Source organism: Canis lupus, chromosome 20 (assembly GCF_003254725.2).
Source record: "Canis lupus dingo isolate Sandy chromosome 20, ASM325472v2, whole genome shotgun sequence".
Classification (NCBI taxonomy): Eukaryota; Metazoa; Chordata; class Mammalia; order Carnivora; family Canidae; genus Canis; species Canis lupus.
The window spans coordinates 38801607-38817741 of NC_064262.1; the positions used below are offsets into that span (position 1 = coordinate 38801607).

The 16135-nt window shown below is 36.5% G+C and overlaps 1 protein-coding gene across 13 annotated transcripts in view; it reads right to left on the reverse strand.

Moving 5' to 3' along the window:
* Positions 1–16135, reverse strand: part of DOCK3 (dedicator of cytokinesis 3) — a 508844-nt gene that overhangs the window by 339400 nt on the left and 153309 nt on the right. Inside the window, exon 1 of one of the 13 annotated variants that reach the window (XM_049097943.1) lies at positions 15522–15585. The exons of 11 other annotated variants lie outside the window; for them this stretch is intronic. In XM_049097943.1, coding sequence (XP_048953900.1) covers positions 15522–15536 — 15 coding nt within the window. In that variant the 5' untranslated portion in view covers positions 15537–15585. Of the gene's footprint in view, positions 1–15521; positions 15586–16135 lie in introns of those variants that run through there. One more of the 13 variants, XM_049097945.1, reaches the window with a different exon arrangement.

Consider the following 16135-nt stretch of genomic DNA (forward strand, 5'->3'; position numbering starts at 1 on the left):
AGTTTTCAGTGTACAGATTTTCACCTCCTTGGTTAGATTTATTCCTAAGTTTCTGCTTGCTTTCAATGCTATTTCGAACAGAACTGTTGCCTTTATTTCTTTTTTCAGATATTTCACTGTTAGTGAACAGAAATACAACTAAATTCTGTGTGTTAATTCTGTATCCTGCAACTTTACTGAATTTGTTCATTAGTTTTAAGTTTTTTGGTGGAGTCTTTAGGATTTTCTACATGTATCATATGCAACCAAGCACATACAATTTTACTTTGTTTTTTTCTGATTTGGATACTTTTTGTTTCCTTTTCTGACCTGCTTGTTCTGGCTAGGCCTTCCAGTACTTTAATAGGAGTGGTGAGAGTGAGAACTCTTGTTTTGTTCCTCATTTTCAACCTTTTAGCATTGAATATGATGTTACCTATGGACTTGTCATATTATGGCCTTTATTATGTTGAGATATGTTCCTTCTAAACCCAATTTAACAAAATGTTGCATTTTGTTAAATGCTTTTTCTGAATCTGTTGAAATGATTATAATGATTATAACATTTTTATCTTTCATTCTATCAATGAGGTATATATCACATTTATCAGTCTGAATCTGTTGAAATGATTATAATGATTATAACATTTTTATCTTTCATTCTATCAATGAGGCATATATCACATTTATCAGTTTGATAAGGTTGCACCATCCTTTCATCCCTTGGATTAATCTCATTTGATCATGGCATATGATCCTTTAAAAGGCTGTAAAATTCGAGTTGCTAATATTTTGTTGAGAATTTTTGCATCTGTATTCATCAGGAATATCACCTTTGTTTTTCTTTTCCTTTAATGTCCCTATCTGGCTTGGGTTTTACTGGCCTCATAAAAATGAGTCTGGAAGTGTTCCCTCCTCTTTGATTTTCTGGAAGAGTTTGAAAAGAACTGGTATTAATTTTTTAAAGTTTGGCAGAATTTATCAGTAAAGTCATCAAGTCCTGGACTTTTCTTTGTTGGAAGATTTTAATTGCTCATGCCATCTCCTTACTCATTATTTGGATGATAAATAGTTTTTGTTTTTTCTTGATTTATCCTTGGTAGGTAATAGGTTTCTAGGCATTCTTCCATTTCCCTCCAGGTTATCCAATTTGTTGGCATTAATTGTTCATGGCATTCTCTTAACAATCTTTTCTATTTCTGTGATATCATTTTTGTTAAAGATTTATTTATTTATTCTTGAGAGACATAGACTGAGAGAGAGAAGCAGAGGGAGAAGCAGGCTCCTCACAGGGAGCCTGATGTGGGACTCGATCCCAGATCCTGGGATCACAACCTGAGCCAAAGGCAGGCGCCTGACCACTGAGCCACCCAGGTATCCCTGTGATATTATTTTTAATGTTTTCTATTTCATGTCTCATTTTATTTGAGTCTTTCCTTTATCCCTTAGTCTAAGGGTTTGTTGATTTTGTTTAGGAGAAAAAAAAAACAGCTCTTAGTTTTATTAATCTTTTCATAGTTCTCTGGTCTCTCACTCTTTCTACTCTGATCTTTGTTATTTCCTTCCTCCTACTAAATTTGAGCAGTTTGTTCTTCTTTTTCTAGTTCCTTGAGATGTAAAGTTAGGTTGTTTATTTGACATCTATTTTTTCATTGTAGGCATGTATTACTACAAAATTCCCTCTTAAAACTGCTTTTGTATTATCCCATAGATTTTGGTATGGTTTCCATTTTCATTTGCGTCAAGATATTTTTTTATTTCCTTTGTGATTGGTTTGGCCCACTGGTTGTTCAGAACTGTGTTAATTTGCACATATTTGTGAATTTTCTAGTTTTCTTCCCACTATTGATTTCTATTTTCACATATTGTGGTCTGAAAAGACACATGGCAAAATTTCAATCTTCTTAAATTCGCTAGGCCTTGCTATGTGACCTGTCCATATGATTTATTCTGAAGAATATTCCATCTTCAATTGAGAAGAATGTATATGCTGCTGGTGGTGGATGAAATGTTCTATGTCTGTGAGGTTCATTTGGTCCAAAGTACAGTTCAAGTCCCATGATTCTTTTTTGATTTTCTGTCCAGATAATCTATCTACTGCTGAAAGGGAAGTACTGAAGTCTCATACTACTATTGTATTATCTAATTCTCCCTTCAAATATGTATTTAATATATTATATGTTAATATACTAGTTTCTGATGCACCTTTATGTATGACTGTTATTATCTTCTTGAGTTGATCCTTTTATCATTATATAATGACCTTGCTGGTCTCTAGTTATAGTTTTTGTCTTAAAGTTTATTTTACCCAATGTAAGTACAGCTACCTGTACTCTCTTTTGGTTTCCACTTGCATGAAATATCTTTTTCTATCCCTTTACTTACAACCTACATGTGTCCTTAAAGTTAAAGTAAGTTTCTTATAGGCGGCATGCAATTAGTTAGGCCTTGTCTTTTAATCAATCCAGCCACATTTGTCCTGTTTAGAGAATTCAATCCATTTACATTTAGAGTAATTATTAATAGATAAAGACTTACTACTACTACCTAATGTTTCCAGTTCTTTCATAATTGCCTTGCTCCTTTCTTCATCTCTTGCTGCTTTCCTTTGTGAATTGATGATTTTCCACAGTGGTATGCTTTGATTCTCGTATATTTTATCTTCCATGATTCTACTGTAGATTTTTGCTTTGTGCTTACTATGGTTCTACACATTTTGTAACACTATTTTTTTAAAGATTTATTTATTTATTTATTCATGATAGACACAGAGAGAGAGAGAGGCAGAGACACAGGCAGAGGGAGAAGCAGGCTCCATTCCAGGAGCCCAACACGGGACTCAATCCCAGGACTCCAGGATTGCACCCTGGGCCAAAGGCAGGCGCTAAACCACTGAGTCATCCAGGAATCCCCCTTGTAACACTATTTTATATTGATAACTTAACTTTGATCATATACAAAAACTCTACCCTTTTACTCTCCCCTTTTTTTTTCATGTCACAATTTAGCAAAATTGTATTGTATATTTTAAAATTACTGCAGCTATGTTTTTTAATTCTCTCATCTTTTAATACTAGAGTTAATACACCATTATATTATAGTATTAGAGTATTCTAACTTTGACTATATAATTATCTTTACCAGTGTGTTAGGGTTTTTTTTAAAGATTTTATTTATTTGAGACAGAGAGAGAAAATGAACAGGGGGAGGGAGAGAGAGAAGGTAACTCTGCTGAGCAGGGAGCTCGATGTAAGACTCTATCCCAGGGCCCTGGAATCATGACCTGAGCCGAAGGCAAACCCTTAACTGACTAAGCCACCCAGGTGCCCTTTACCAGTGTGTTTTATATTTTCATGTTTCCATGTTCCTAATTAGTGTCTTTTCATTTCAGCTTGAAGAACTCCTTTTAGTATTGCTTGTAAGGCAGGTCCACTTGTGATAATTTCCTTCAGCTTTAGTTTAACTGGGAAAGTTTGTATCTCTCCTTTTTTTTTTAAGATTTTATTTATTTATTCATAAGAGACATAGAGAGAGAGGCAGAGACATAGGCAGAGGGAGAAGCAGTCTTCCCACAGGGAGCCTGATGTGGGATTCAACCCCAGGACCCTGGGATGATGAACTGAGCCAAAGGCAGATGCTCAATCACTGAGCCACTGAGATGCCCTTCTCTCCTCCATTTCTGAAGGACAGCTTTGCTAGGTAAAGTATTCTTGGTTGGCCAGGTTTTTTTCCCTTTCACCACTTGGAATATGTATCCTATGCTTCTATGGCCTGTAATACTTTTGCTGAGAAATCCACTGATAGTCTAATGGGGGGTTACCTTGGAAATTACAAACTTTGTTCCTCTTGCTGCTTTTTCTCTTGTTTTCCTTGTCTGTGACTTTGACAATTTTATTATAATGTGCTTGGGGGAGATTTCTTCAATTTGTCTGATGACCTATGAACTTTATGAACTTGGATATACAAATTTTTCCCTAGATTTAGAAAGTTCTTAGCCATTATTTCTTTAAATAGGTTTCCTGTCTCTTTCCCCCCTCTTCTCCTTTCAGAACTCCAATGATTCACAAATTGGTCCTATTGATAGCTGCCACCAATCATGAAGGCTTTATTCACTCTTCCTTGTTTTTTTTCTTCTTTTCTATTCAGGTTTCCTCTGTCTAGATCATTTCAAAGTCCATGTCTTTAATTTTACTGATTCTTTCTTCTGCTTGATCAAGCCTGCCATTGAGGTGCTCTACTGAATTTTTTCCCATCTCATTCACTAAATTCTTCAATTCAAGACTTTCTGTTTGGTTCTTTTTCATTATTTCTATGTCTTTGATAATTTTTTCATTTTGTTAATGTATTGCTTTCCTGATTTCATTGAATTGTCTTTCAGTGTTTTCTTTAGTTCATTAAATTTCTTTAAAACAGTTTTGAATTCCTTATCAGATACATTGTGGATCTCCAAGTCTTTGGATGAAGTTACTGGATGATTATTGTAGCACAGATTTCTTTGGTTTTTCATATTTCATGGAGTTTTGTGTTATAGTCTTTACTTTTGAAGTTGCAGTCACCCTCTCTAGTCTTTATTGTCATCAGGATAGAAATACCTTCCATCATTCTTCCTAGAGATTATGCAAATTTCTCAAACCTTTCATGAACCTGCTCCATGCTTCTTGCTCACTTTTGTGGCAGGGCAGAATTCTTCAGCATGAATGACTTCTATTGATCCTACAATGCACCAGGCTGAGTGCTGACAGTCTCTCTTGTGTTTTCGAAGAGATGGCACTACAACTCAAGTTTGTGGTCTCTGGACTGCAGATTCTGCCTGCTTTCCATGTGTGTTCATGAGCAGTCTTCCAAAGCTTGTTCTTGTCACTACCTTAAGAAGATTGCACAGTGACCCAGCTGCAACATGGGGGGTGGGGGTAGTGTGAGACACACAAAACACTAGGTATACTCGTGACCCAGTGGGGGAATCCATGGGTGGGGCCTTCGCAGCAGTTAATGGGTGGGTTTCTTGATAGAGTCTGCTGAACAGTAGGTTCTATGTCTCTTTAAGGCTGCTCAAAAATCCTATGTGCCACTTTCCCAAACTCTTTCTACATCTCTGTCATGGAACTCTCAATTTAGTACTCTGGATAGGGATAAACAGAAATGAGCCTCTCTGGCAAGATCTGCAGAGCTGAGAAGCTGGATGCTCATTCACAAGCTCTCTCTTGCCCTCACAGGAGAAATCATGGGTCTAAAAAGATGATCTATAGCCTTAATCTATGCTACTCTGTGGTAAAGTTGATGCAGGTAAAGTGAAATTGTTCCTACTACCTATTCCATGTATCCAAACTCTTACTTTCTGCTCTGAGTGCTGGATCTTCATCTATAGAAACCTAGACGTCCAGAAAGTTTCTCTCATCCAAGAGTGATTGTGTTCATAAACTCTAAGACGACAACCAGGGTCACTTCAGGGTACACAGCTGGGACTGAGGTCTGTCTGCCTAATACCCAATGCACAGATGAGTTAGACTTCCCCTTGGGTCCCTTGTTATATGACACAGGATGCTACAGATCCCCAAAACACTTTTGTTTGTGGATGGATACAGAACGTTTGTTGTTGAGAATGAGAACAAAAACTAGGGACATCTTATGGCACCATGATTCTGACATGAAGTCTACCAGTAATATATTTTATATATTGGTCCATAATAAAAAATAACCTATACCAACAGGGGAATCCTAATACAGGAGAATATGGACTTAGAATAAAACACACAACTGCACACAACCAAAACTAAATGATGACAATGCATTATCTATAAAGGAAGAACAGTAAAAAGTAAAAAGACAGGATTAGTGTATGCTTTCAGGAAGATGGATGAGACATACTTTTCACTATTCCTCCTGCTAAGTACAAAGAAAAACTGTAGACAAATATGTAATATATACATAAATATACATATATTTCACACATATAACATGTATATAATATAAAGCATATGATATACATCATATATTTTTAAAACTCTAGAAATAAATGTGTTTTTTGAAAAGGAAGATTCTGAAAGGTAGAGAGAAAAGGCAGATCAACTAGAGACCCTGAGATGCAAGAAAAAACACAGTAGTGAATTCCCTAGATTTTCTTTTACCTTTTACATCTGCTACTTGAAGCTGAAAAGGCTAGAAACTTAGAAACACCAACAGGCACAGACAAAAAAGGACTGTTCTCTCTAGCTTAAGAACCAGGAGAGAGTCAACCTGTCAACAAAGAAAACATCTCAATAATAACCACTATATTGCTTCCAAACATCACCAAAAAGGAAAGAAAGGAAAAAAGCTATGGCCCAACTCCTACCCACACAAGCAAGGTTAACAGGAGAGACTGAACTTTCACCCTCATTGAACTATAATTAACACATTCAAACCCTGCACTGGTATAGTGTCTGAAAAGGCCAAGTTGGGAGTCAAGACATTCTACCCAAGTGGGCAATAACAAGCCACAATCATTGAACGGCAGTGGAAATTATCTGAACTTCTATCCCTAACCTGCATTAGTGAGATCCTCTATCACTCTCCCCTGTGGTGTCTGAAGAGGCCTAAGAGAGAGTGGGGGCTTTCACCACTGCTCAGCAATAACAAGGCCACCACCGTCCTCCTGGTAGTATCAGAGGCCACATGGGTCACAGAAGATGGCTCTACAATGCTTTCTAGCTGGTGAATAATTAGTGGAAGACTACTGGAAAGCTAGAATTCCCACACCTATTCGACAGTAACAAGGAGCCTGCACCCTTCAATATCAAGAGAACCTGAGTGGGAAACATGGACTTTCAACCCCCAAATGGCAGTAATGAGGCAAATTCTGTCCTTCCCCTACAGCAGCACTGTCACAAAAGCCAGATAAAGCAAAAAGTCTAAATAAAAGCAGTATCTCATAACATAATACCCAAAAGGCCAGGTTTTGTCATACCAAGAACCAGGAAGATCTTAAATAGAATGGGGAAAAAAAACAATACATGCCAACACCAAGAAAACAAAGATGTTAGAACTATTTGACAAATATTTTAAGGGAGCCATCATAAAAATGTTTCACGAGTAATCACAAATATGTGTCAAACAAATGGAAAAAAATTTCAGCAAAGAAATAAAAATGTCTCAACAAAGAAACCAAAGATGGATGGATTCACTCAACGGCAGAATAAAGGAGACAGAGGAAAGAAATCAGTGAGCCATACGTCAGAAAAATTTAAAATGACACTGACTGTGATATTGTGATACAATAACATGTATTTCTTCATCCCCAATCACTGACATAAGAGTTTCTAAAACTCTTGGAATTTCTGGATAAGGATAGGAGAAGCATCAACTTTTGTTATTCATGATAAGCCCCTTTCAATTGTACTGGGATTTATGCTAATGAGATGACCCTTGGTAGGCCCCCAGACAGCTTTAGAATGGGAGATACCAGGAGAACCATGTGATTAGTGGGTTGGAACTTTCAGCTCCATTCTCCAACCCCCAAGGAGAGGAGAAGAACTGGAGAATGAGTTAATCACCAAGGGCCACTGATTTAATAAATCATGCCTTCACAATGGAATTCCCATAAAAACAAACAATAGGGTTTGGAGAGCTTCCAAGGTAATGAACACACAAAGTTGCTATGAGGTTGAAATGCCAAAAAGGGGCACAGAAGTTCCGTGTCCTTGTCTACATACCTTGCCCTAAGCATCTTTTCTATCTGGCTGTTTCTAAGTTGGATCCTTTATGATAAACTGATAATAGTAATTAAGTTGTTTTCCTGAGTTCTGTGAGCTATTCTATAAAATTACCAAACATGGAAAAATGGGATATGGGAACCCTCAACTTATAACTGGTTGTTCAGAAGTATGAGAAGCCCAGGACTTGAGACTGGCATCTGAAGTGAAGGTGGGACTGAGCCCTTAACATGTGGGGTCTGACACTAACTACTTAGTGTCAGAACTGCACTGAATTGTTGGAAACCCAGTAGGTATCCCAACAGTTGTAGAAATGGTTGTTGGGTGTTGGAAACCCCACACTTTTTATGAGAAGTGTTGGGAGACTAAAGAATAAAGAGAAAACAGACTGAAAAAAAAAAAAAAGTGAATAGAGACTCAGGGGCCTATATGACTGTGGCAACGACAAAAAGGTATCTAACATTCTTGCCATCAAGTCCTAGGAAGAAAGAAGGAAAGGGCAAGGCTTAAAATGTGCATGAACAGAATAAAGTCTAGTGAGAATATGGAGCAACAAGAACGCTTACCCATTACTAGTGAGAATGCAAAATGGTACAGCCACATTGGAAGACAGTTGGGCAGTTTCTTATAAAACTAACATACTCTTACCACATAATCTAGCAATTGCATTCCTTGGTAATGACCAAGTGAGCTGAAAACTTATGTCCACACAAAAACCTGCACACAAATGTTTTTATAGTTACTTTGTTAATGCCAAACTTGGAAGCAACCAAGATGTCTTTCAGTAGGTGAATAAATAAACAACCCATAGTCTATCCAGACAATGGAATACTATTCAACAATACAAAGAAATGAGCTATCAAAGTGCCTGGATGGGTGAGTCAGTGGAGTATACAACTCAATCTCAGGGCCGTGGGTCGAGCTCTACATGGGTGTAGAGATTACTTTAAAAAATAAAATCTTGGGATCCCTGGGTGGCTCAGCAGTTTGGCGCCTGCCTTCAGCCCAGGGTGTGATCCTGGAGACCCGGGATCGAGTCCCACATCAGGCTCCCTACATGGAGCCTGCTTCTCCCTCTGCCTGTATCTCTGCCTCTCTCTCTCTCTCTCTCATGAATAAATAAAAATCTTTAAAAAAATCAAATCAAATCTTGGGGCGTCTGGGTAGCTCAGTCGGTTCAGTGTCTGCCTTTAACTCAGGTTATGATCTCAGGGTCCTGGGACTGAGCCCCACGTCAGGCTTTCTGCTCAATGGGAAGTCTGCTTCTCTCTCTCTCTGCCACTCCCACTCTTGTGCTCTCTTGCCCTCAAATAAATAAAATCTATTTTTAAAAAATCTTAAGAAAAAAAAAACAAATGAGCTATTAAGCCATGGAAAGACATGGAGGAATCTTAACTGCATGTTGCTGAGTGAAAGAAGTAAATCTAAAAAGGCTACAGTCTACATGATCCCAATTAAATGGCATTCTTTAAGAGGCAGTAAAAAGATCAGTGGTTGCCAAGAGTCCTGGAGAATAAGGAAAGGAGTGAATAGGGGGAGCATGGGGTATTTTAGAGCAATGAAACTATTCTTATGACAATGTAATGATAGATCCACGACATTATGCATTTGTCAAAACCATAAAATTATACAACACAGTGAACCCTAATGTAAATGATAAATAATACTAATAGTATATAAGTATTAGTTCACCAAATATAATAAATGTACCACACAAATGCAGAATGTGAATAGGAGGAGAAACTGGGAGAGGGAATCCTGTACTCCTTGTACAATTTTTCTGTAAACCTTAAACTGTTCTAAAAAATAAAGTCTAATAAAATTTAAAATTAAAAAAATGACAGAAAATTTCCCAAATTTGGCAAAAGGCAAGTCTACATATTAACGAAGCATAGCAAACTGAAAGAAGGATAAACTAAAAGAAACACATATCAAGATACTACATAGTTTCATTTCTAAATACCACAGGCAAAAAAAAAAAAATCTTAAAATTAGCAAGAGAAAACAATGCCTTACCTCTAGTGGAAAAAATATTCAAATGACAGTGAATTTTTCACTAAAATCAGAGAGAACCAGCATCACTACTCACAATAGCCAAAGGTAGAAATAACTCAAGTCTCCATCAATTGATAAGCAGACACACAGACTGTGGTATATCCATACAACGGAATGTTATTCAACCATAAAAGTAATTAAGTTCTGATATATGCCACATCAATAATGAATCTTGAAAATATTACACTGAGTAAAAGAAGTCAGACACAAAAGGCTATGTATTACATGATTTCACTTATATGAAATATCCAGAATAGGCAAATCCTATTCTACTATCTGACAACACAGATAGTAGTTGCCAAGGGCTGGGCAGCAGGGGAATGGTGGGTATAAGGTTCCATGTTTGGGGTGATGAAAAGGTTTGGGAATTGGATAGTGGTAATGCTTGTAAAATACTATGAATGTACTAAATGTCAACATGGAGGGGTATCTGGATGGCTCAGCTGGTTAAGCATTTGACTCTCAATTTTGGCTCAGGTCCAGCTCCACGCTCAGTAGGGAGTCTGCCTGACATTCTCTCTCTCCCTCTCCTTCTGCCCCTCCCCTCTGCAATGTGCTCTCTCTCTCAAAAAAATAAATCTTTTTTAAAAATTCACTACAAGTATAACAACAAAGGCAAATAAGTAAAAGCATGAAAAAACATATTATGCAAAAATTAATGAAAAGCAAGAGTTAATATTAGGTAAAGTAGACTCAAGAACAAAAAAAAAAATCAGACACAAAAAGGAACACTATATACTGATACAAAGTCAACCACCAAGAAAACAGCAATCATAAATGTATATGCACTAAACAAGAGAATCAAAACTCACAGAAATAGACAAAAATAGACAAATTCACAATTACAGAGACTTACAGAACTAAACAGAAAAATAATGATAGAGAACTCAACAACAACATTGACCAATAGGATCCAGTGGCATTCACAGAACACTCCACTCAACAAAAGCCGATAGACATTCTTTTCAAGTACCCACAAGACACATACCAAGATAAATCATTCCTGAGCAAAAACACAAATGTCAATAAATTTAAAGCAATCAAAAGCAAACACAGAATGTTTTCTTAACCACAATGAAATCAAATTGGAAATCAATCACACAAAAATAAGAGGGGCAGCCCGGGTTTAGCAAGGCTTAGTGGTTTAGCGCCGCCTTCAGCCCAGGGTGTGGCCCTGGAGACCCGGGATCCGATCAAGTCCCTTATGTCAGGCTCCCTGCATGGAGCCTGCTTCTCCCTCTGCCTGTGTCTCTGCCTGCCTCTCTCTCTCTCTCTCTCTCTCTCTGTGTATGTCTCTCATGAATAAATAAAATCTTTAAAAAAGTAAAAAAAAATAAAAAATAAATAACAGAAGAAAAATCTGGATATGTTGGCTATAAAACATATTTCTAAATAATCCATGCATCAAAGAGGACTTTTCAAAGTAAATCTAAAAATTACCCTGAACTGAATTAAAATGACAATACAATATATCAAAGTTTTGGGACAAAGGTAAAGAAATGCTGAAAGGGAAATTACTGGCATTAAATGTGTACGTTATTTTTTTTTGTCTCAAGTTTTTATTTAAATTCTAGTTAGTTGGGGCACCTGGGTGGCTCAATTGGTTAACTGTCTGCCTTCAGCTCAAGTCATGATCTCAGGGCCCTGGGATCAAGCCCTATATCAGGCTCTCTGCTCAGCAGGCAGTTTGCTTCTCCTCCCTCTTCCTCTGTTCGTGCTCATTTTCTCTCTCTCTCTCTCAGATAAATAAAATCTTTAAAAAAAATTTTTTTTAATAAATTCTAGTTAGTTAACATATAATATTGCTTTCAGGAGTAGAATTTAGTGATTCCTCACTTACACATAACACTCAGTGCTCATCACAAGTGCCCTCCTTAATACCCATCAACCATGCAGCCCATCTCCCTCCTATCTTCATCACCAACCCTCAGTTTATTCTCTATGGTTATGAGTCTCTTATGGTTTTGCCTTCCTCTCTTTTTTTTCCTTCCCCCTATGTTCATCTGTTTTGTTTCCTAAATTCCACATATGAGTCAGAATGGCTAAAATTAACAACACAGGAAACAATAGATGTTGCCAAGGATGTGGAGAAAGGGGAATCCTCTTACACTGTTGTTCGGAATGCAAGCTGATAGACCCACTCTGCAAACCAATATGGAGGTTCCTTCACTCATATTAGGAATCTAAGAAACACTGCAGAGGACCATAGGGGAAGAGGGAAAACTGAATGGGAAAAAAATCAGAGAGGGGTCAAACCATGGGTTTAAACAACAACAACAATAACAACAACAACAACAACAACAACAACAACAACAAAACACTACCCTACAACTTAGTAATTGCATTTACTAGGGATTTTACCCAAAGGACACAAAATACTGATTCAAAGGGATACATAAACCCTGATGCTTACAGCAGCATTATCAACAATAGCCAACTTAGGGAAAGAGTCCAAATGTTCATCAACCGAGGAATGGATAAAGAAGATGTGCAGGCACCTGAGTAGTTTAGTTGGCTAAACTTAAGCATCTGACTCTTGGTTTCAGCTCAGGTCATAATCCCAGGGTTGTGAGATCAAGCCATATTGCACTGGACTCCATGCTCAGTTTGGAGTCTGCTTGTCCATTCCCCTTCCCCTTCCTCCCTGCCCCTTTCCCTCTCTCCTCCTTCCTCACACGCATGCACACCCACTCTCAAATAAATAAAATCTTCAAAAAAAGAAAAGAGATGTGACATATATACACAATGATATATTAGCCATCAAAAAAACCGAAATCTTGCCATTTGTAACAACATAGATGGATCTAGAGTATATCGTGCTAACTGAAATAAGCCAGTCAGAAAAAGATAGATGCATTTATCAAAAAAGAAAACTGCATGGGGCACCTGGCTCAGTCAGTAGAAATGTGACTCTTGATCCTACTTTAAAAAAATAAATAAAATTTAAAAATAAATTTAAAAATAAAAATAAAACTGCAAATCAACAATCTAAGCTCTCTCATCAATAAATTAGAAGGAGAAGAGCAAAATAAAACCAAAGCAAACAGAAAGAACAAAAAAAAAGTAGAAATCAAAAAAATTTAAAATAGAAAAACAATAGAGAAAATATAAAGCTGGTCTCTGGAAACATCAACAGAACTGACTAATTTCTACCAAGACTAAAAAAGGAAAAAACAGATGAGACACATGTTATCAATATCAGGAATGAAATGGGATATTATGTATTCATTAAAAAGATATTAAAGGAATATTTCCAAAACTCTATATAAATAGACTGCATACATGAAATGGACCAATTCCTTTTAAAATATAAAGTACCATAACCCAATCAATAAAAGTATATACAGTTGATTCTTGAACAACACAGGGTTAGGGGCACCAATCCCCCACACAGTTAAAAACCCATGTATAACTTTTGACTTCTCAAAAACTTAACAACTAATAGCCTACTGTTGACTAGAAATCTTACTGATAACATAAACAATCAACACATATATTGTATATGTAGTATTATATAGTTTATTCTTACAATCAAGTAAGTTAGAGAAAAAATATTTTAAAAATCATAAGAGAAAATACATTTACAGTACTATATTGTATTTATCACAAATCCACACAAATGTGGACCCACACAGTTCCAACTCATGTTATTCAAGGATCAACTATAATTTGAATAGCTTGAACTGCTCTATGACCATTAAGGAAACTGAATTCATATTTTAAAACTCCAAAGAAAAGAATCCCAACCTAGATGGCTTCACTGCTTTATTCTACCAAATGATTGAAGAATGAACACTACTACTACCCAATCACTACCGTAAAATAAGAGGGGAAAGAAATTCCCAATTCATTTTATGAAACCAGTATTACTCTGATACCAAAATCAAAAACAGTATAAAAAAAAGAAAACTATAAGCCAATATCCCTCATGAATATAGATGTAAAAATCCTTAACAAAATGTTATCCCGGGTCTCCAGGATCAGGCCCTGGGCTGAAAGGCAGTGCTAAACTGCTGAGCCACCCGGGCTGCCCTGTAATCTACCATATTAAATCTAATAAAGAAAAATCAAATAATTACATTAATTGCATAAAAAGCATATGACACACTTCAACACTAATTCATGACTAAAATAAGACTTGTAGGGAAAAAGGTAATAAAATCATAGAGTAACATACATAAAATGGAGGAATAGGAGTTTTCTACCATTTTTCCACCAATGAAAACTGATTTTAACAATCAACCATAGACAAGAAGAATGACCTTGTGGAAGTTCAGGAGTCCAGTGGAAAAGTCCCAACACAGTGTGGGAAGAAAAAAAAATCTGAGACTGGATGCACTGAAGAGAGTAAAAAGAACAATTTCACTCTACCTGCATTATCCCTCCTATAAGGCAGCCCCGCTCGGTGCCAAGAGAGGCCTTCCTGATCTGTGATTTCTCCCATGGGGGAAAGTGAGAGCATCTGAGTGAGCAACTGGATTTTCCCCAGCTTTATGGGATGCTGCTGAAGAGGCTCATTTCTTTCTTACCCCATCCAGCATATTGAGGTGTACTACACAACTGAAGGGTAAGAAGGGGATATTAGGAGAGCAGCCAGGACTCTCAAAAGACATCAAAGAACCCTACTAATCACTTTATGGACTCCCTGAGGAAGCCTCCATGAGCCAGTGGGGACATCTTACCTGCAAATCTTGCCAAATGACCCACAGGCACCCCCAACACACTGCACACGTCTCCCAGCTACTCTCCAACTCCATGGCCAGTTCCCTGTGCAATAACAAATATAACCCTTTGCAGATGGTTATTGAGCATATGCAGGAAGCTACCCAACTCTGTGGGACTGGGAGAAAGCACAGAAACTTGAGCATTCACCATTGCCTTAGGTAAAGCACACAAGAGACTTAGCAATTGGCTTGATTTTTGCAGGACTGAAAGAAAGCATACAATCTTAAGAATTACACCCCAAAAAGGAACAAGAAGTGTGGAGCAGGTACATCCAAAGGAAAGGACTAAGAGAGTTTCAGAATACCAAACAGGGCTAACAGAAGTTATTTCTCTACAAAAGACAATGAATAAAAATGGAGGAAATGATTGCTTCTTCAAATGCAAAAACAGCAATGCAAGAGTTCAAGAACATGAAAAATAAAGGAACTGAGTACCACCAAAGGAATATAACTTTTTCTAGTAACCAAGACCAAGGAAACAGATCTTGATTTGCCCAATAGATATTCAAAGTAATTGTTCTTAAAAAGCTCCGGAAGAAACAAACAAACAAACAAAAAAAAAACACGGACCATCAAACAAAATCAGGAAAATACACAAACAAAAAGAAGTTTAATAGATAAATAGAGATCATTAAGACAGAAATTCTAGAGCTGAAGATTACAATGAATTAAATGAAAAATGTAAAACAGAGTACCAAAAGCAGACTTGATCAGCAGAAGAAAGAATCAAGATTAAAGATTAAAGACAGGAACTGTGAAATTATCTAGCCAGAAGAGAACAAAGAAAAAAGAATGAAAAAGAGTAAAGAAAGTCTATGTGAATTATGGGATACCATTAAGGGAAACAATCTATGCATTATTGTAGTTCTAGAAGGAGGAAGGAGAAAAAAAAGGGACAGAAATTTGATTTAAAGAAATAATGGCTGAGAAGCTCCCAAATCTGGGAAGGGATGTGAATATCCAAGTTCATGAAGGTAGGTCCCAAAAACAATCAATTCAAAGACCCATAATTAAACTAAAATCAAAGACAAAAAGAATTTTAAAAGCAACAAGAGAAAAAAAGTTTGTAACTTACAAGATTAACCCCCATAAGGCTATCAGCAGAATTCAGCAGAAATTTTGCAGGCCAGGAGAGAGTGGGATGATATATTCAAAGTACTGAAAGAAAAAAATTTCCAACTAAGAATATTTCATCTGGCAAAGATGCCCTTCAAAAACAAAGAGATAAAGACTTTCCAAGACAAAGAAGAGCTGAGAGTTCATCACAACTAAAGATGCCTTACTGGAAATGCTGAAAGAAGTTCTTCATGTTAAAATTAAAAGACCCCGATTAGTAACATAAAAAACATATAATAAAAACATAAAAGACACTGGCAAAGGTTAAAGTTTATTAAATTAAAATTAATTATAATTAAGTTATAAATTTAAATTCTTATTTCTCTAAAACTGTAATATGTCAGCATATTAATCAATTAACTCCAATAAAGAATAAAGAGCAAAAGTATTAAAAATAACTATAGCTACAGTAATTTGTTAAAGAATAAACAATATACAGAAATGTACACTGCAACATCAAAAATATAAAATGTGGGTAGGGATAAAAGAATATACTTTTTATATGAGATTAAAGTCCAAATATTATCAGCATAAAGGTGTTTTATGTAAGCCTCATGGCCACTACAAAGAAAA